The sequence below is a fragment of the Priapulus caudatus genome, unplaced genomic scaffold (genome assembly GCF_000485595.1).
Source record: "Priapulus caudatus unplaced genomic scaffold, Priapulus_caudatus-5.0.1 Scaffold133, whole genome shotgun sequence".
In the NCBI taxonomy this organism is placed as follows: Eukaryota; Metazoa; Priapulida; class Priapulimorpha; order Priapulimorphida; family Priapulidae; genus Priapulus; species Priapulus caudatus.
Genome location: NW_014577194.1, coordinates 528661 through 547825, shown reverse-complemented (window position 1 = coordinate 547825; position 19165 = coordinate 528661). Strand labels below are relative to the sequence as shown.

At 43.2% G+C, this 19165-nt stretch overlaps 3 protein-coding genes across 4 annotated transcripts; 1 reads left to right on the top strand and 2 right to left on the bottom strand.

Moving 5' to 3' along the window:
* The first annotated feature begins 157 nt into the window (after window positions 1–157).
* On the top strand, window positions 158–11719 carry LOC106805930 (luc7-like protein 3). The gene is made up of 12 exons (XM_014807707.1): window positions 158–272; window positions 2506–2572; window positions 2764–2803; window positions 3073–3211; window positions 3524–3601; window positions 3859–3954; window positions 4156–4317; window positions 4555–4745; window positions 5793–6110; window positions 6885–7006; window positions 7382–7540; window positions 9464–11719. The coding sequence occupies exons 1-11, from the start codon at window positions 168–170 to the stop codon at window positions 7513–7515; spliced, it is 1452 nt and encodes a 483-aa protein (XP_014663193.1). The 5' UTR covers window positions 158–167; the 3' UTR covers window positions 7516–7540; window positions 9464–11719.
* A 384-nt stretch (window positions 11720–12103) lies between these two features.
* On the bottom strand, window positions 12104–18727 carry LOC106805929 (uncharacterized protein C7orf50 homolog). 2 transcript variants are annotated; one of them, XM_014807704.1, is made up of 6 exons: window positions 18665–18727; window positions 17196–17263; window positions 13313–14016; window positions 12972–13090; window positions 12577–12733; window positions 12104–12254 (listed from the first exon to the last, which is right to left on the bottom strand). In XM_014807704.1, the coding sequence occupies exons 3-6, from the start codon at window positions 13971–13973 to the stop codon at window positions 12190–12192; spliced, it is 1002 nt and encodes a 333-aa protein (XP_014663190.1). In that variant the 5' UTR covers window positions 13974–14016; window positions 17196–17263; window positions 18665–18727; the 3' UTR covers window positions 12104–12189. The 2 variants fall into 2 exon arrangements, with proteins under 2 accessions (XP_014663190.1, XP_014663191.1); XM_014807705.1 differs by lacking the exons at window positions 17196–17263; window positions 18665–18727 and adding an exon at window positions 16170–16227.
* Window positions 16171–17136, bottom strand: LOC106805917 (post-GPI attachment to proteins factor 3-like). Its single transcript, XM_014807688.1, has one exon. The coding sequence runs from the start codon at window positions 17134–17136 to the stop codon at window positions 16171–16173; it is 966 nt and encodes a 321-aa protein (XP_014663174.1).
* Window positions 18728–19165: the final 438 nt, after the last annotated feature.

Sequence of the window (19165 nt, the reverse complement as noted above, 5' to 3'; positions counted from 1 at the left end):
TAACAACATAAGTACATGATTAATTGTTACAATAATATTATATTAAACAAAGTATTTAATACCCATGTCAAATACTATTACTAAATGTAATAATAGTAATCACAGTAAAAATAAACATACCGTATTTCGGCTTTTCTCTGTTGACGCCAAAGTACGCAAAATCAAAAATGGCGTCGAAGGCTGCCGCCGCTTTACTTGATGAACTTATGGGACGAAATAGAAATCTTGCAAGTGATGAAAAATCCAAAGAACTGCGTTGGGATGACGCAGAGGTATCTTGACTATAATATTAATTAATAATACTTAGCAATTATTATGTATTCTGTTCCTAAAGACAATGTATACAGACGACCATAATACGAGTCGTGATGTGAATATTGAATATAAATCGCAGTCGCAGATTCTTACTCTGCCACTGTCACTGTGGCTCATAGTCATAGGGTCTATAGGCGCGTTCACACGGACGTTTTTGGCCCGAGCCTAATTAAGCCCGTGCCAGATTTGGCTCGAGCCGAGCGTTCACACGGACGTTTTTGGCCCGAGCCTAATTAAGCCCGTGCCAGATTTGGCTCGAGCCGAGCGTTCACACGGACGTTTTTGGCTCGAGCCTAATTAAGCCCGTGCCAGATTTGGTCCCATCGAAACGTCGGACCAGGCCCGAGCCAAATTTTAGCACCAGCTTTCGGCGAGGGGTAGAGCGGTAGAATCGGTTGAGCGGTAGATGCCGCGAGTGTCGAACGTGTACTTCGACAAAATAAAGTCCAAAACAGTATAAAAATTAGAAAAATTAGATTAGGATGCACGTTTTCAAGATTGATAATTAAACTAGGAACGTAAGTAAACACTCTAAATCGTAAACAATGCCATCTCGCGACATACTGCCAAAGTATCTGTGAGATATTTGTGCAATAAAATTTATTTGAATTTGAATTTGACAGACAGTATTCACTTGTGTACGTGTGAACGCGCCGACTCAAACCGGCCCGAGCCAAATCTAGCCCATTTGGCTCGAGCCAAACCATGACCGCGACTTATGTCCCCCAGGTTACTGCCGGAACGTACCCTGGTCACTATTTGATACGGTTAGGGTTAGGATTAGGGTTCGGATTAGTGTTAGGGTTAGGATTAGTGTTAGGATTAGGGTTAGGGAGTAGGTAGCTCTACTACTATAGCCCGCGTACATTGACTGCCGCAGTGTAATAGAACATCGTCAGCTCGATTTCGCTGCCGCGCAAACTTGTTACAACCTGTCCCCACGAAAAATGAATCGCAAAACGCAAAATGATCGGGCTTTTTAACACTAATTTATCTATATGGACATCTCACCTATCTTTTTGAACACTTTCCACAACTTTGCGAACGCGTGACATCACCGGTATTGTACGATAGATGCACCATAGTTGCCATGTGTTTTGCCTACATATCCGGTGATGTCACGCGTTCGCACCCCAGAATATTTCAAACGGGAATGACAGTAGTGCTGACTTTGAGTAATAAAAGGATAAATACATGGTGTAAAGTTGTTGAAAGTGTACAAAAAGATAGGTGAGATGTCCACGTCGATAAATAGGTGTTAAAAAGCCCGATCATTTTGCGTTTTCTGAGCCATTTTTCGTGGAACCAATCGGGGGACCAAGTGCAGAAGCGAAATCGAGCTGACAATGTTCTATAGCCCTGCGGCAGTTAATGAACGATAGGTGTTCAAAAAGATAGGTGAGATGTCCATATAGATAAATTAGTGTTAAAAAGCCCGATCATTTTGCGTTTTGCAATTCATTTTTCGTGGGGACAGGTTGTAACAAGTTTGCGCGGCAGCGAAATCGAGCTGACAATGTTCTATAGCCCTGCGGCAGTTAATGAACGCGGGCTATAGTACTAGAGCTACCTACTCCCTAACCCTAATCCTAACTCTAACCGTCACGGCCCGGCTTCAACGTATTCTGAAGTACGATGCACTGGAACGGAAATATTAAAAACTATATTATTTTTTATAATTATATACTGATAGTATATACAATTTTGTAAACAATGTTTTATTAGTTATCATACTCATAATATATATTTTAGATACGTTAGTCAAAACATCAGCTTTAGCTACATTCCTCTTTGAAATTTACAAATTGACCTTTTAAAATGATCAGAATTGGTTGCTTTCAACATAGCCTGGAGTTCGGCTAACTTCGTCATGACGTCATGACTGACAGCTGGCATCCCATGATACATTTGATCTTGGAGCCGAAGTTAGCCGAACGCTATGCGCATTGGGAATCTGTACGTCACAGGTCAACAGAAATGGCGCTCGAAATATTGCCGCTCGTCACTTCGAAATTTTGTAACAGGTTATAATAGTTTTTAATTTAGTGCGAAAGTTCAACAAGATCCGAATTATCTGCTTTAGCGTAGGTTTGCAGTATGAATTTAACTAATGTACTGTAGGCTGTAAATATTAAAAACTCACAAAATGATCATACATATGTACACATTTTTTACATCATTTTATCACAGGTTTGCAAGAGATACCTGTGTGGGTTTTGCCCTCATGAGCTGTTTGTAAACACAAGAGCTGATCTTGGTAAGTAGAACTGTAAATATGCCATGGAAGCATGAATTATGGATATCAGTTTAAATTTTAGTTTTGACTAATTAGCCATTTGGAGACATCAAATTATGCATATTTTTCAACTTCATTGTTACAAACAAATGCAGAAGTTATTTGTTAAACCTATTTAATCAATTCCATACATCTGAATGAATATATTCTAGGTCCATGTGATAAAATACATGATGAAGCCTTAAGAAAAGAGTAAGTAGAGCTTGATAATATAATCTTGCTATCTTAACATAATGTTTGCTATCATTTATTAGCCTCATAATTTAATTTCTATCCTTATTTATTTCTCCTAGTTGGGTAATATTTTAATTGTGTAATAATGTTTTATATAGAGTGTAAACGTGTGACAGTATTTTGGCATGTGTAGTATTTAGTACGAGGCTTACGTAAGGTTTACAATTACTACAAGATTCATGGTTTGTCTGGGAATTTTCTATATATAGGATGTGTTGTTATTACAGGTATCTGACATCGTCTCGATTCCAACGTATGGGATATGCAGAAGAGTTTCTGCGTTTCTTGCAGGGAATATTAAATGATGTCGAGAGACGCATTCGTCGAGGCGAAGCGAGGCTGTCATTTAATGCGGAGAAAACCAACGTAAGTTCCCATGCGTCGGATGATTTATACGATTGATCGTGTGTAGAAAGAAAAATCGACGTTTTTTTTGTTTTACGAAAAATCTGTTTCTAATATATTTTTTGCTTACAGTATTGCATCACAATAAACAATTTATAAAGCAAGGTAAATGTGCATAAAAAGACTTGTTTTTCGTCAGTTATAATAAGGCATTGAGGAACTGAATGTTGTATCTGAATAATACCTATTTGCCATTAGTTAATTTTGTACCATTCTTTGAATAGAAACAGTAATATAAATTTTAGATGATTGTATTATTCTACTTTATTACAGCCTAATAATGCAATGCCAGCCAAATATGAAGAAAAAATTGGCATGCTATCTGAGAAGGTTAATGGATTACTTCAACAGGTATATTTTCAGTAAAAACATCTGTCAGTGTGTCAGTTTTTGTAGAAAAGTTTCCTTTTTAAAATGATACCATATTTACAGACACTAAAATGAGCTGATAAATTTTTTTAAATCTTATCCTATTTTCAATGTTTGTCCAAATTTAGTTTTGAAAAGTTGTGGATAATTGTGAAGTCTCTAACAATCTCTGCAAACTTAATTGAAAACACATCAACGAGTCGAAAGCAATGTGGTGTGAAATGCAATTATTGTTGCAGGCAGAACAACTGGGCTTAGAAGGCAAAGTTGAGGAGGCACAGGGAGTAATGAAGCTCTGTGAACAGTTAAAAGATGAGAGAGAAAGCTTGAGAATGGTAAGGCTATCGAAGGAGCTTGGGGTAGGAAGATGTCTAATAGTAATTTAGCGAGTAATGGCATCCCTAGCAAGTTAAAATCTGTGGAGAGTCGAGAATATTAATTATATATGGCAGAGAGTGCATTCAGTGATCTGCACACATAAGTAAGGCCTTTGTACGGTGGACTGACTAACCGCAGCCTCTCTTGCATCCACGCAGACGGCAGAGATAGCGACATCGCAGGAGAAGCAGATGGAAGTGTGCAAGATCTGCGGTGCCTTTCTAATCGTCGGCGACGCACAATCTCGCATCGATGACCATCTAATGGGCAAGCAGCACGTCGGATACGCCAGGATCCGCGCCACAGTGGAAGAAATGATCGTAAGCGAACGAATTCACTAATAATAGTAATAATAATAATATGCGAGCAGTTGACAACTCTAGGCTTACAAGGTGACACGCACCAGACATGCCGGATGTGCTTTGTATGTGTTTTGTCTCGGATATGTTGTATTCATTGCACGTCGATGCAAGGTCCTACATGGTTGTTTCTCGCTCCCCGAAGTTGAATTTTCCGTTTTTTGGCCGTTGCTGCGACGTGTGCTCTCGAACTTGCAGAGAAAGAGAAACGCGCCGGACGAGGAACGCGAGACGCGCAGACACCAGAGGGATGTCGAGCGACAGCAGCAAGACGAGGAGCGGAAGAAGCAGAGAGACGAGCGAGACAAGGAGCTGGAGAAGGAGCGGGAGGAGCAGAAGAAGCAGAGAGACGAGGAGCGATCGCGAGAGAGGAAGCGATCTGACAGCAGGTCCCGTGGCAGGTGACGCTCATAGACAACTCATTCTCTCGTGACAGGATCGCCACCGATCTGTTAAAAACCATTTTTTAGATGTTGAATTTCAGAAATTAGCGTCAATCTTTGTTTTAGTGATTGTATTCGGTGTTGCATCTCGGTTAGTATTATATATTTTGTAGTCTCCAGGATGAACATATCCTACATATACTACACCCATCCACCCAATCCACCTCACTACATCCAACCACCCACACAGGTAAGCCAATTCACCCACCTACCCACCCACCCCACTACACACCCAGCCACCCCACTACACCCATCTACCCCACTATACCCACCCACCCCACCCACACAACTAAACCCATCCACCCCACTACACCCATTTACCCACCACACCCACCCAACCAGCCACCCCACTACACACCCAGCCACCCCACTATACCCACCCACCCCACCTACACAACTAAACCCATCCACCCCACTACACCCATTTACCCACCACACCCACCCAACCAGCCACCCCACTACACACCCAGCCACCCCACTATACCCACCCACCCCACCCACACAACTAAACCCATCCACCCCACTACACCCATTTACCCACCACACCCACCCAACCAGCCACCCCACTGTACCCAGCCACCCCACCACAACTGAATTTGCATCTTGTTTTCGTCCGTCTAGGAGGGGGCGTTCGCGCAGCAGGAGTCGCGAGCAGCGCGGTGGAGGCGGGCGCGACCACCGGCGCCGCCGCTCGCGGTCGGGCGAGCACGCACGCCGCGCCGCCGCGCGCAACGGCCGCAAGTCCGGCGGAAGGTCGCGTTCGAGGTCGCACGGACGCGGCGACGACGACACGGACCGCTCGCGCTCGCGGGAGAAGGCTGACGGCGAGGGAGGCGGCGGCGGCGGCGGCGAGGAGACGACGCGGGGTCGGGATGCGCCGCAGACGGACGGCGGCGAGGGGGCGCCGGCGGCGGAGAAATCCGACGGGGACGAAGGCGGAGAGCCGTCGAAAGAGCGGGAGAAGTCGAAGTCGAAGTCGAAGGAGGCTTACAGGGAGCGCGAGCGATCGAGGTCGCGCGAGCAACGGCGCCGGTCATCGCGGGAGCGATCCCGCCGAAGTTCAGTGTCGCGGGACCGCCGGCGCAGGTCAAGGTCGCGCGATCGGCGGCGGAGGTCGTCAAAGTCGCACGATCGCCGGAGGTCAAGGTCGCGCGACCGGCAGGATCGGTCACGCCATCGCCGCGACGGCTCGAAGTCACGCGCGCGGAAGCATCGGTCGTCGTCGCGGGAACGGAGGTCGCGTCACAGGTCGCGCAGCCGCTCGCACTCGCGCGACAGACGACATTCCGGACAGAGGAACGAAGACAAGCGGTACGTTGATTGCTGGCCAGTCTTTTACTTCAGTGTACGCAGTCCTATACAGCCCTACTATGAACATCACACTTTCGTTAGTGAGAGTGAACGAATAATACTCTTGTATTATAGGAGTAATATATTACTTACTAATTACTAGTGATGTCACGATCATCGATTATACTCGATCATCGGTTGAACAGTGGCTCGAATCAAGCGCTTAGTGATGTCACGATCATCGATTATACTCGATCATCGGTTGAACAGTGGCTCGAATCAAGCGCTTGATTATCAAAATCCATAATTGATTTCATCGGAAAAAAAGAAAAAAATTGAAATAAATGTAAAACTTGAACAATAAAACTTGGAAAAGGGACGAGAATCAGAGATATCATCGCTATTTTAGTTCGGGAATCACCCGACATTCGCCGTAGTTACTTCCTGTTGAGGGGCTAAAGCCTAGGAAACACTAGGGATTTTATACGCTGGCTAAACAAGCACATACATGCACACACGTACATGCACACGACGTTACGCAAACGCAGGCATTCAACACCCCGAGTAACCGATTGTAACCGATCATCGGTTACTTGGGTCCAACCGATTGACATCACTACTAATTACTATATTATTATTGTAAATGTATTACCATTTAGTTAATATTAGTGGTAATAGGATGAAAGTAACTGCACTATAATAACTATGATCACTAGTGTATGCTTTTAATGTGTGTGTTTAATTATGTGAGTAATTAATGAGATGTAATTGTATTAATGTTCTTGTATCTTTTAGATCAAGAAGTCAGTCTCAGGATAAAGAGAAACGGGAGCCAGAGAAACGCGCAGAGTCAGAGAAGAGAGAGAGCAAAGAGAGAGATGAAGCTTTAGGCATCAAAGATGCAGATAATAGTAATGGTATGTCAAGTTATCTATGCAAAGACTGCTCTAGAGTTGTTGCAACACTGGCCCATGCAGATTTTAGGGACCATTATTTTCAATGAGCTATAGCCCTGCACTAAATGTAATAAGGTTTGTTATTAAATAGCATCTAGTTCTTGCCTACTAATAAAATGGTAAATTATAGAGCCATCGCAACCATAGGTGGTGGGATGGAACCAAATCTGTGACTGTGAATAATTCACGTGTGGCAAACGTTGGTTAAACTTTAACGTAATACCAGAAGTTCATGCTGCTAGTTTGTCCTTGCATTTCATGAGACATTTTTATTAGACTATGTATGTACTAAAACGACTACTGGACTGCGTGAACTTTCATACCAAAAATCCACAGATCATCAGGCGAAAGAAGACCTCCAAAACTCTGTGTCAATGGAGACAACACCAGAGCAGGCGCACACAGACAGTGGTGCCGGTGATTGCTCCACGATGACAGACTCTCCACAGATGCAGGCTCTCCTCCAATAGGAAGGTGACATAATGTTTGTGGCAGGTAGGTGCAAGTTGAGCGGTTTACTGGGAGTACTAGAGTTACTATTTTATACCCGTCGGGAGAAAGGGTCACATAGCTTTGACCGACCCACGAACATGAAATCCTTTCCTACTATGAAATAGAGGTTATAAATTCACGTCTGTCATTGTGTTCAGGCTCTGCGGTTGCTTCAGCAGCACTATTTCAGGTTCACTGGTTTTCTGGTGTGGGTACGTCGATAAAACAGCTACATCTCACTCAATGTGTTATACGTATGGGGTACTTACACAAGATTTGCCCACGCAGGGCTTTCTGTTCAAAGGTCTTATCTCATGTATGTGATATGATACAATAATCTGTGCAAATTATTAGCACCTACGAGCTTTGGTTCTGGCTGGGTAGAAAATCAGTACAGTGCTCGCTGAATGCATATTTTTACGGGTTTCCTGTGTTCGTTGGCTGGTGTCTGTTACGTAACTGCATATAGGGGGATTGTTTCGTTTGTAAGTACTCCAAATATCTAAGTGAAAGTCGTGTATGTTCAGAGCTTTGGCGCTCTCGGCGTTGCCTCTCTCCGTGTTGCTAACGTGACGTATTCCAGGTGCAACAGTGTAAGTAGCACTTAAGCATGTCGGTTGGTAAGAGGAGAGGACAGAATGATCAGCATCTTTTCAAACTGCACAGCGGAAAAGCAGGGCTTGCGTCTCCGTTTGCGAACTCCACTGTAGGATTGCATTTGTGGAGGTACATGTGACCGCGAAATGAACCGAATGCGTAGAATACCCAAACAGCTTCTCGAACGGAAAACTGGAAATGCTTGTTAACTAATCCGCAAATACCTGTCCAATGTAGATGTGCTGTAATGATAAATTCAGGCGGCTGTCTTTGTCCCCCATTCAGTTGCACGTCAGTTTTTCTGAGTTGGACAAATGTGCTCTTTCTTAATGCCGAGTTGGAGCGGTGCTTGTAAAATATGAGGTTACCCTTTCGGACTACCCTTCTTTACCGTAAATTTGTGTCAGAAGTGTTGAGAAAAAGTGCTGAGGAATATTGCACATGTTTATAACCGTTTCTCTCGTTCATTGAAATCAGTGCGAACTGGCGGAACATCAGTCGTAACGGCACGGAGGTCACCTTGGGCACAATGTCGTAGCGGAAGATAGTGAGACGAATAGAACGTGAACAGGTATCATGCTCGGTAGTGCTAAACAAAAAGGGGGCAGCAGGCGGGCTAGCGAAGACGAAGGTACAAATACCAGGAAAGGTATGCAGTCATTTATTTGGTGGCCCGCGCCTTGGTGTCGAGATCGGGGCATCCGAGACAGCGCCACCTGGAGGATTTGGAAGTGCATGCGACGAAGGTATCTGTCAGGAATGCAGTGCTTGTGTTCCAGTAAAAACCGAAATGGCCGCTACGATGAACTTGCTGCCCTCGGCGTCGTCAGGAAGGGAGAGCGTGGTCAGGCTGTGTGCAGGTATATAAACGCCCTCAGGATATGGAGCTGTTTTTGCTCATGGGAGCGGGTGTTGCCTGCGGTTGGGCATGGTGGAGATTCCGGCATGGCAGTAGTGTGAGCTCACAGACATCTTGTCAACTTTTCTCATCACTTTCAGGATCGGCAAAGGTTACACAGAGGTACTTCTGAAATGTCTGTTACAGTTTCAGCCAGTCCAGTACGAAGACTGCCGCAGATAGTCTGAGCAAAGCTCCAGCGACATCACATTTTCAGAGGTGGGCCAAGCAGTGTTATGCTAGTAGACGATGGTGGCCCATGTGTGGTGGATTCCGAGCACATCTTGTGTGATAGCTATCTAGCACCCACAAGTGGCTCGGTAATTTTGGCCCCACCCGACACCACCATGGTCTACAGGTAGCATAATGTTCCTCATTTGTTGTCGAGACCAGCGTTTAAAGGACGCACTTCTTTGCTATTTATTTTACAGTTGTTTCTCGAAAGTTGATGACTTGGCTGACCACGTCGTTTCAAGGGGTATTGGATGCTAGAACTGAGAAGACAGCGTCGTTTATTACCGGACAGTACCAAAGGATTGCCTGTGGCTCGAATGCTGTGGCTTCAGCAGAGATAAACAAGGTGACCCTCCTCTTCTCCCCCTGATGAGCGGACTGGGTAGTCACGAGTTGATGTCTGTAAATTTTGGACTTGTATAATAGATGTTGCTGGAGCTGACGGCACGTATCAAACGCCCAAGAGGCAACTTTAAACTTTTTACACTTACAGTGAGAGCATAATATGATTCAAATAGACTGATGAGCTAGGAGCCAAAGTGAAATGTTACTTTTTTTAAGTATGTTTGCATTGGTGTGCATCTAGTAAATACATACATTTAGCATTATGGAATGTAAAGCCCTAATCATGTCAAATAGAAGGTTATGAAACGGCACTGGGAAGAAAGTATAAACACGTTTCTGATGTTGCTGAGAAACCACATCTTGGGTGGTAACGTGATGCCAGAAGAATGGAAATGGAACGACGGACTTATGTTTCTTGATAAATAAGTGTGCAGCCAACGTTCGAGTTTGTTTCAAGCACAGCATCTGTGATCACAAGAACGAGAAAAAACTGCGTTCTCGTCGGATATCCGTTTTGGCAGCCAGTTCTGCTGGTCTTGCGATATTGAATTGGTCGATGGATAAAATCTGCTTGTCAGTGCTTGCCGCGGGTCATTATTAATTATTAGTATTAATGAGCTGAAGTGATAGGTGACCCAAGTCAGTAAGGAGTTCTGCACCTGATTATCACTAGTTTGTGTGACTGTCATCGGGATCATTAAAACCGGAAATAAACATCCCCTATTAGATTTCAAACTAGAAACAGTCGTATCGTTATCGTAAACGGGCCGAGTTGTAAAAGTGTTTGAGATTTCCGGTGTGAAGTTTTCTCTTCTTTTTTTTAAATATTTGCGTAGATCGTCAATGATAGACTGACAACAGCTATGCTTAAGATTTTAGTCACTCACTTCAAATATGTGAAGGTTGATTTGCACTGTAGTATTTTCTAGCTAGCCGAACGGTATTTATTAGTTAAGTTAGACATGATGTTACTCATAGCTCGTGTATAGAAAGAAAATTGAAGAACGTATGATCAGATTGCCATTGTGACCTTGTAACAAGCGGTGTAGTGCACAGTAGTAGTAAACATTGTTGCGATACAAATCCTAAAAGTTAGTCCTAACTAAAACCCATTTGGATTTCCCTCCCCCCCCCCCGAGTTTTAACGTCGTGGATGCGCGATGCAACAAGATATGTAGTTGTCACACGCGATCAACAATCTTTGTGTTGTGTTTTCAGCAGTTAATCTTCGTTGCAATTTTCACACGTTGATGCACACAAGTCGTGAACAATTGAGAGCACTAAGCTTGAAATCAATCAGGAATATCAAGGTATGCCTTCAGGTAAATGCTCAATAAGATTTCACATGTGCGTAATGCAAGGAGTGTTTGCCGTTAAATACGAAGGGTCTACTGAAGGTTGAGCAAAATATAGCAAGAGCAGCACTGGCTGTCCCATGCGTGATCATTTGAGGAAGATCCTGGATTCAATCAGGTATGACACTAGTGCAGGTGTTGTGTAGAATAAGTTGGATCTACGCAGTGTGTGGTGTACTGAATTAGGGCGTCTACGCAGAATGCTACTTGCTTTTGACGATGGCATGGCAGAGATACGTGATGTTCAGAAGGTATATGCCCCCATATTTTCTGTTGTTTCCACGAAGTTTTACATTAGTATTCTTTTTTTGGTCGTTTTTATGAGTATGTCATGATCGTTCAGTTTAATATTGTGGCTTGGTTGTTTTGGACCGTTGGGTGCCATGTGTTGTGTCCTTACGCTTTGTAATTAATTGGTTTTTGTTGAGTAATTATTGTCTCTCATATCAGAAGAAACCACCAGCCAAAAATTGACCGTCGTTGTATTTGGCTTTGAATAAAATGTGCTTTGCAATTCATCACTTGCACTAGTGCACGTGGGAATTCTAGTTCTTTTTGATTGAAAGTTACTTAAAACCAGTTCCTACATTATTTACATCAGACCCTTACAAAGTTTGGAAGGTGTCTGTATTTGATTGTTTGCATTAAATCGTTTTTAAAATACTGTTTAGTTATAATAACTTGATCTTAAAGGCAACCTATACTGTTCAGATCTGGATATATTGAAAATAAATGCTTCTCTCTTACTGCAAATCATTGCATTGTGAGGTTGTTTGTATGCTGTATCTTCAAATGTCAAACCATTGCCGAGTATCAATTCTGCTCAACCACCACCACGACTATATTTGTTCAGCAGCAATTAATAGCGATTAAAACTCAGAGTGCACGGTATAGTAGTTAAAATATTGCGATAAAATCTACAGAATATGATACACATGCATATCACAAATAACGTGATTTAAGGGTACTTAACCTTGTTGAATTAAGTTTAGATTTTTTAATTTTAGGGAAAAATTATACTTAACAGTTGCATGACATTCCAAAAAACTCTGAGTCAAAATAACAAACCTTTAGGCAGCTAACCAGGGAATCGATGAAAGAATGCCAAAATAGAATAAACAATTTCGTTAAGAATGGTTAGATAAAATCAAAAAATGTAACTTTATTAAGATACATGGTCATCGATCTACCACAAATGGCAACAGATCTGTGTATACAAGTAGTCACGATAAGAGCTGTACAATCTGTCTGGCTCGGTCCAACTGTTCATCTGTCCACTTACTTTCTTCTGAAAGAACAAAAAAAACATACTTAGCATTGAACAAAACAGTAAAAAACAGCAATGTTACTCGTACTCCCCTGAAACATGCTCGGCGACATTTAATTTATGATAAACTAGCACACAGATAAGCAGTGGTGCTGCTGCCTTACTACCATCTCTTTCGTGCTGACATGCTGATCTAAAGACCGTTTATATAGTTATAGTTATGCTGTTTTTTTACATAGTTATAGAGGAGCTGGTTAATTCTGCGTAACCACCAGCATAGTCTATCCCGTCTCCCTGTTCGCAATGTTGCGTGATAGGGCAATATCATTACATGATGGCCTACCTTTTTTCACACCTACAGCTTCGTTCTCCCCGGTTGTCTCCGGTTCCTGGTCCAGTGAGCGTAGCATAGTCTCAGCCTCCTCTGCGGTCCTGGACCTTGCCTGACCTTTTAAGTCTTCCAGGTATTCCAGCAGTAGAGCAAAGTCGCTTCCCGACAGCTATTGGTTGAGAACAATCACATTTCCTCTCAATTTCAACCTTGTTCACAGCAGACTGCAGCTGTCTGCCATGACAGAAGCTGTTCATTACATGCATAACTTAAATTTTTTTTAACTTATATACACCTACTCGTACCTAGTTAGTTTTACTTGCTTTCGGTGTTCATTATATTATCAGAAACTAATTATATATGTGTGCAACCTCCGTAAAGTTGCGTGGTGCTTCACATAGTTATACCTTATCGACATCATACATGTGCTGTAGCAACCAGATCTGTCGAACTTTGCAGAACTTCCACTTTGCCTTGTCTGAGGTGAATGACTTCAAGTACTCTATGGCTAGTGGTTCACCTTGACCTGTAATGCATTAGTGATGAAAAGAGCATTTTCAAGTAAGCTGATCAAGATCTCTGAAGGAATCATTCTGATAAATTCTGATCATTCTGGGTAATTAAAAGCATGTTACTGCTCAGCTATTTCATTGTATCTAAATATCGCAAATTGTTTTCTTAACCTATTAGTTTTGGTGTTAAAAAAACATTCACGAAAATCTGTTTGTAATTGGTATGCCAGTACTACCTTCTTTAGCCTTTTCCTTTTCCTTTTCTTCCGCTTTCAGTTGTTTCTTCAGTTTTCGTTTTTGCCTTTTCTTTTCTCTTATCTTCTCTTTCTCCAACTCCTCCTCTTCCTGTGCAGTTTTCTCCTTATTTCCATTAACTGATGAGATTTTATCTGAAGGTGTATTAAGTTTGGCATCTTTGGAAAGACTGCTGTTTTTTTTTATTGCTTTCTTCAGATGTTTCTTATTTGAGTCTTTCTGTGGCAAAGTTGCACCGACTGAATCACCAGCTGTTCCTCCTTCTTGTACTTCCCTCTTATGTCTATCCTTCTTGCTGTGATGTTTTCCCTTACTAGATGCAGCTTCGGATTTCTCAGGGATAGTATCACCTGATGCAACTTCTAATGAAACTAAAGTGCTGTGTTCTTTCTTATGCTTCTTTGACTGCTTTATAAGTTTGTCTCCTGTAACAGTCCCTTCTACAACACTGTTTCCCTTCTTTGACTTCTTCGCATGCCTGTGACGTTCCTCTGTGGTTTCACCTCCATCGCCTGTATTGCTAACATTGGTAGACTGCTCACAAAGTTGTCTCTTCCCAGAAGTTGGCGAGTTTTCCCCTTCTCTGTGCTTTCTCTTCTGCGACCTTTTTGCCTCCTTTGGGGAAACCGATTCTTCTTCCATGTTAGATGTATGCTGATCGCAGTAAAATCACACCAGCTCCCTTCTAAAAAAAAATCATATAGATATGCCATACATGTCAACGCTATTCACTTTCCATAACACAAAATCAATACAGTGACTGGTACATATGACATATAAATACAGCTGCATGAAGTTGATATTTTGTTACTTGTATTGATAAATATATGATTTAAGTATGCTAATTTAAACGTCAATACAAAACACTTCAACAATTCAGAGGAAATTTATTTTTTTAAATGTCATCTTTTTTTAGAAATTGGTGGGTTTTTACAATCAACAATAAATAACATGCTTAAAAACAACTGTCACAAGAATACAAAACTGTAAATTATCATAGACAAGAACAGTACTCTATAAAACACTACCAGGGTGATATTCGTTAGAATGGAGTCACAACTTAAAGGCATACTAGGCCCATTGATTATGCAATGTTGACGAATGCTAGAGTAACTGGCACCGTGTGTAGTTAATAAGTACATTACCTTATAGCCAAACGCGTATTAGTTTGTCCAATATCACTGCTGGTTAAATTATAAGCAAGACTTGAAATCGGTTGTTGATATTCATTTACGTGCCGTAAATGTCATCCAGGAGTCGAGCGATAAGTCACCGATGACGTAAACATTTGTGCGGCCCGTATGTTTTGGACGCCAGATGAAATAGAGGTGTCAGTTGTGTAACCACAGCCACGGACTAAACATGGAAATGGAGAAAAACACACTTACTAATCACGGACGCACATGGACAGCCCTGACAAAAAGTTCCTTATCACGAGCATCCGTGTTTACGAAATCACTGATGATAGCATTGCGTACGGCCGATCATGCGTGCGAAAATGTCCGGTGCACTATAAATCTGTATCACACCCACTTCGCTGGCAGCGATTTGAAAGTGAACTGACTGTAAACTGTAAACATTTCTTGGACTGCAGATTTCAATTAGACATTTCTTAGTAACCAGCAGTGATATTGGACAAACTAATACGCGTTTGGCTATAAGGTAATGTACTTATGAACTACACAAGGTACCCGTTACTCTAGCAATCGTCAACATTGCATAATCAATGGGCCTAGTATGCCTTTAAGGAACATTAGACATAATGAAGAAGAGAGAGCCTTCCCTTTGGCATAACTAAATATGCCTTGTAACTATCGTGCAAGAATCGATGATGGAATGCATTCACTTTTCTGTTTTATAGTTAAATTCCAACAGTAAATTTAATTGAGCCTGAACATGCTTAACTGAAGCTCAAGTATGTAACACTGAAACTTGTATAATATCTAAGTTTAGTTGTGACTTCGTCCCAAATAGCACCTCAATGGTTCCTTGCTCTGAAAGTATTTTTACAATTGGACCCTATGGGATGCCATGTGCACTGGACAGTGTGCACTACATCAGTATATTATAATTTATTTATTAGCAAGATTGCTTATTTCTAAATAAACTGCCTACAATTTTACAGACAGATAAAATCACAAGTATCATATTTATATTGCAACCACATAACGTAGCATCCCACAAATTTAGAGATACCACGATAAGATAACGACCTTGCATACTTACAAAATCACTATAATTACACAAGCGATACATATATATCAGGAGTAGATAATAGGGAAGGAGTGTGACATCAATAAACAAGGGAAATTCGTCATTTACTAGCCTTAAAATACCTACGATTTACTACGCGTAACGCAACCAACTTGAGCACAAATCGTACACAGTACATTCGCCTAGCATCGTGCGAAATCGTTTTCTCGTATACACCCGCAATCCGGAGATATAGACTAAAACGTACGACACGATTTTCCATTCTCTAGCCAGCAAAATCGATGCGTTCAGAGACGAATTTGAAACAAAAGGCAGCTACTAACGCGCTATTGCTAACTCGGAGGGCAATGTGGCTCGCTGGGAGATTAGGCATCAACGCAACACTCGGCGAGATAACCTTTGACCCGGTACACAGCTACATACCGGCATGCCGGCATACAGCTGGCATGCCCCATACCACACACGCACGCCAACCGCAAAAACACACTCCTTCCCTATTATCTACTCCTGATATATATGCCGCTATATTGCACACAACAACGTAGAAAAATAAGTGGATGTGCAGCAAATTTAAACGACACCACAGTTACATCTACAACGCAGTGCAATTACGTGATCATACACCTCATGGGAACTTCAACTTCTCTTTCGCATCGAGCAGAAAGTTGCAGTCGTCGATAAAGAAACTGTAAAGCAGGAACGGCAGTGGAGCCGTGCCGAGATGCCACAGCGAGTGGGCGTCGAACGTCCACAACAACGGTGGGAAATCACCCAGCTCTAAGATCAGCAGCAGGTTCACCAACACGACGGTCAGCGCCACCTTGTACGCGTGCGGCAGCGTCTTCCGCTTGAACAGAAACCACACGAGCCAGCCGACCGAGTTCACCATGCCGACGGCGATGTTTGCCCGCATGTTGTAACCGTAGTCGAACTTGATGAACGCGAGATAGTGCACGTGGTAGACGAAGAAGAGGAGGATCGCGACGCCGGGCACCGCGGGCTTCCACCACCGGTCCGTGCCGAGCACGCGCACGCACAGCCCGAAGAACGAGTACAGCACGCCCAAGACGGCGCAGAAGTAGTCGAGCATCTCGGTGAGGCGGTAGTCGCGCGTGTGGAACACCGTCGACCACGCCCACGCGTTGACGGCGAACGCCGCGTAGCCCGACCAGACGCTGAACATGGGCGCGGCGGCTCGCACGCGCCGCCGGAACTCGACGTACATGCCGAGGTGCGTGAGCAGGTTGAGCGCCGAGAAGATGGCCGACGCCGGCTCCTGCATGCCGAGCCACTTCGTGAACGGCCACTTGCCGTAGAACTGCGGCACCCCGTAGCCGCCGTCGCGGAACGCCGCCACCGTCGTCCACATGCACGCGTAGCGGCACTCGTCGTCGCAGTCCCACGCCGTCGCGCGGTCGAAGAAGCCCTGTTGATCGCGGAAGCGCTCCAGCGCCGCCGTGCCATTGCAGACGCCGCCGACGCACGCGCGCACGCAGCGGAAGAAGACGGGCGAGCCGTCGCCGTCCGACGCCGACGTGCAGCAAGCGAGCGCGAGCAGCAGGACGGCCGCGCACGCAACGCGACGATTCATCACCAGCGCGGGGTTTCACGTGAAATTATTCAAAATCTCTGTGGACCAAAACAACTTGCCTTTCTTAGGTGTACCTAGGTGACAGCTTCCACCCTGATGAACTTGAGCCAATTGGATCCTTTGTGACCTGTCCAGGAAAAACCAGTTAGTTATAACGGGTAGACATCGTGCAATTCTATAACATATAGCATATCTAAGTCTAAATCGACATGTGTAGCACTTCACCACAGGTGCCTATGGCAGAGTTAAGAGCCACATAGGTAGAGCTAATCTGAGTGACAGAGTCAATGTAAATACAGCATTGATCACATTAAGAATGGCTAATTTATCTACAGTTGCTCTGGGTTTCATGTTTTCTGTTGTGAAATCTAATATTTGCTAAGCATGGAAGTCTTGTTCTCAGTGACATGTATTTTCTAATACCATGGCTACTGGTATCCCCAACCCGCTGTAAATTGATGTAACAAATCGTTCCTAGTGATTTTCCATGTGACTTTAGAAGAATGCACCCTCATTAAATAAATAAATAATAAAGTCAAACAGGTCAGAAGTTCAAGTAAAGGGAGAACACAGAGTGTGTATCACTCTATATCACTGTGTATTTGTGCATACACAATGGCGTGCGCGCCACAGGCACTTCAAAGCGTTTCAACTGTAAACACACGCCGCCGCCATTGCGCGCACACTGACACATAAATATATAGCAGGTGAGAAAGCGCGACTGCGCACGGATGTTAACGAACTTTCGCCGCCTTTAACCATGGGCGAAAGTTTGTTAACATCCGTGCGCAGTGCTAGCGAACGCGAGAATTTCGTCAGTCTTTGTGTGATTTCGCGTGAAACAGCTCGGTTACGAACAGAGACATTATGTTTTTATAACAAGTGAACACTGTACTTGAAGGAGAAACAAACATGGAAGCTGTTGGATGTGTATTTGTGTTGAAATCGTGAGAAATGCAGCGAGCGTCGAGCGAATTTTTGGGATCGCGCTTTCTCACCTGCTATATATTTATGTGTCAGTGTGCGCGCAGTGGCGGCGGCGTGTGTTTACAGTTGAAACGCTTCAAGTGCCTGTGGTGCGCGCTATGTGTTGCAGCGGTGTATTGGACGGAGTTGAAGTGAAGTTATTATATTAGGTCAAATCAAACATTAAGACTATTACTGGTACTGGTACTGGTAGGTCTAGTAGTAGTAGTACTGACAAGTTGTATTTATTAACCATCATTTTATTATTGAAACGGTCCAATTGCCTGTGGAGCGGAGGGCTATAGCCTATACTAGTTCTAGAGCTACTGAATACTGACACTGTTAGTGTTAGTATTTACTTGTTACTGTAGTGTTACTGTTAGTGTTAGTGTTACTGTTAGTGTTATGCACACACGGAGAAGTACTAGCTCCACCTATCCACCACTCCGCTCAACCACAGGAAAATGTATACTCTCTTCCAACGGTCCTATCATATGTACTAATAACAAGGACCTACAACATAACAATAACTATAATATAAATCATGTATAATAACACACACCTAACACGGGATGTATGCGCCCATATTTAAATTGATATAGCGGCGGCGCTGCCGAGGTGGCACCCTGCATTTTTCCGAGGAGGGGTGGGCGGACGTACCCCCCACCATTTCATAGGAACGTGCGTATGTATTTATTTAGTAGTATGTTTTTATTAGCCTAGGAATTTGTTTTATTGTAGTTTGTAGCATATTTGCCTGTATGATCTACGATTATCTGTGCAATAAACTTTATTTTAATTTTAATTTTAATTTTAATTTGTATGTAGTACACGTGCTATAATATATATATATATATCACCATGAGTGAATAAAAACTCTAAAATATATTTATCCATTCACCCACCACTATAAATTTTTCACGACTGGCCCGCCTACTACACTGCAGGTTTGCGCATGCCCAGTATCTGTAAACTAAAACGAAGGTTTGTAGAAATTGTGCACGTCGGCGACTTGTCGCCCAAAGAAAATGACGTAGGGCAAATGTTAAGCATTTAATCTGGA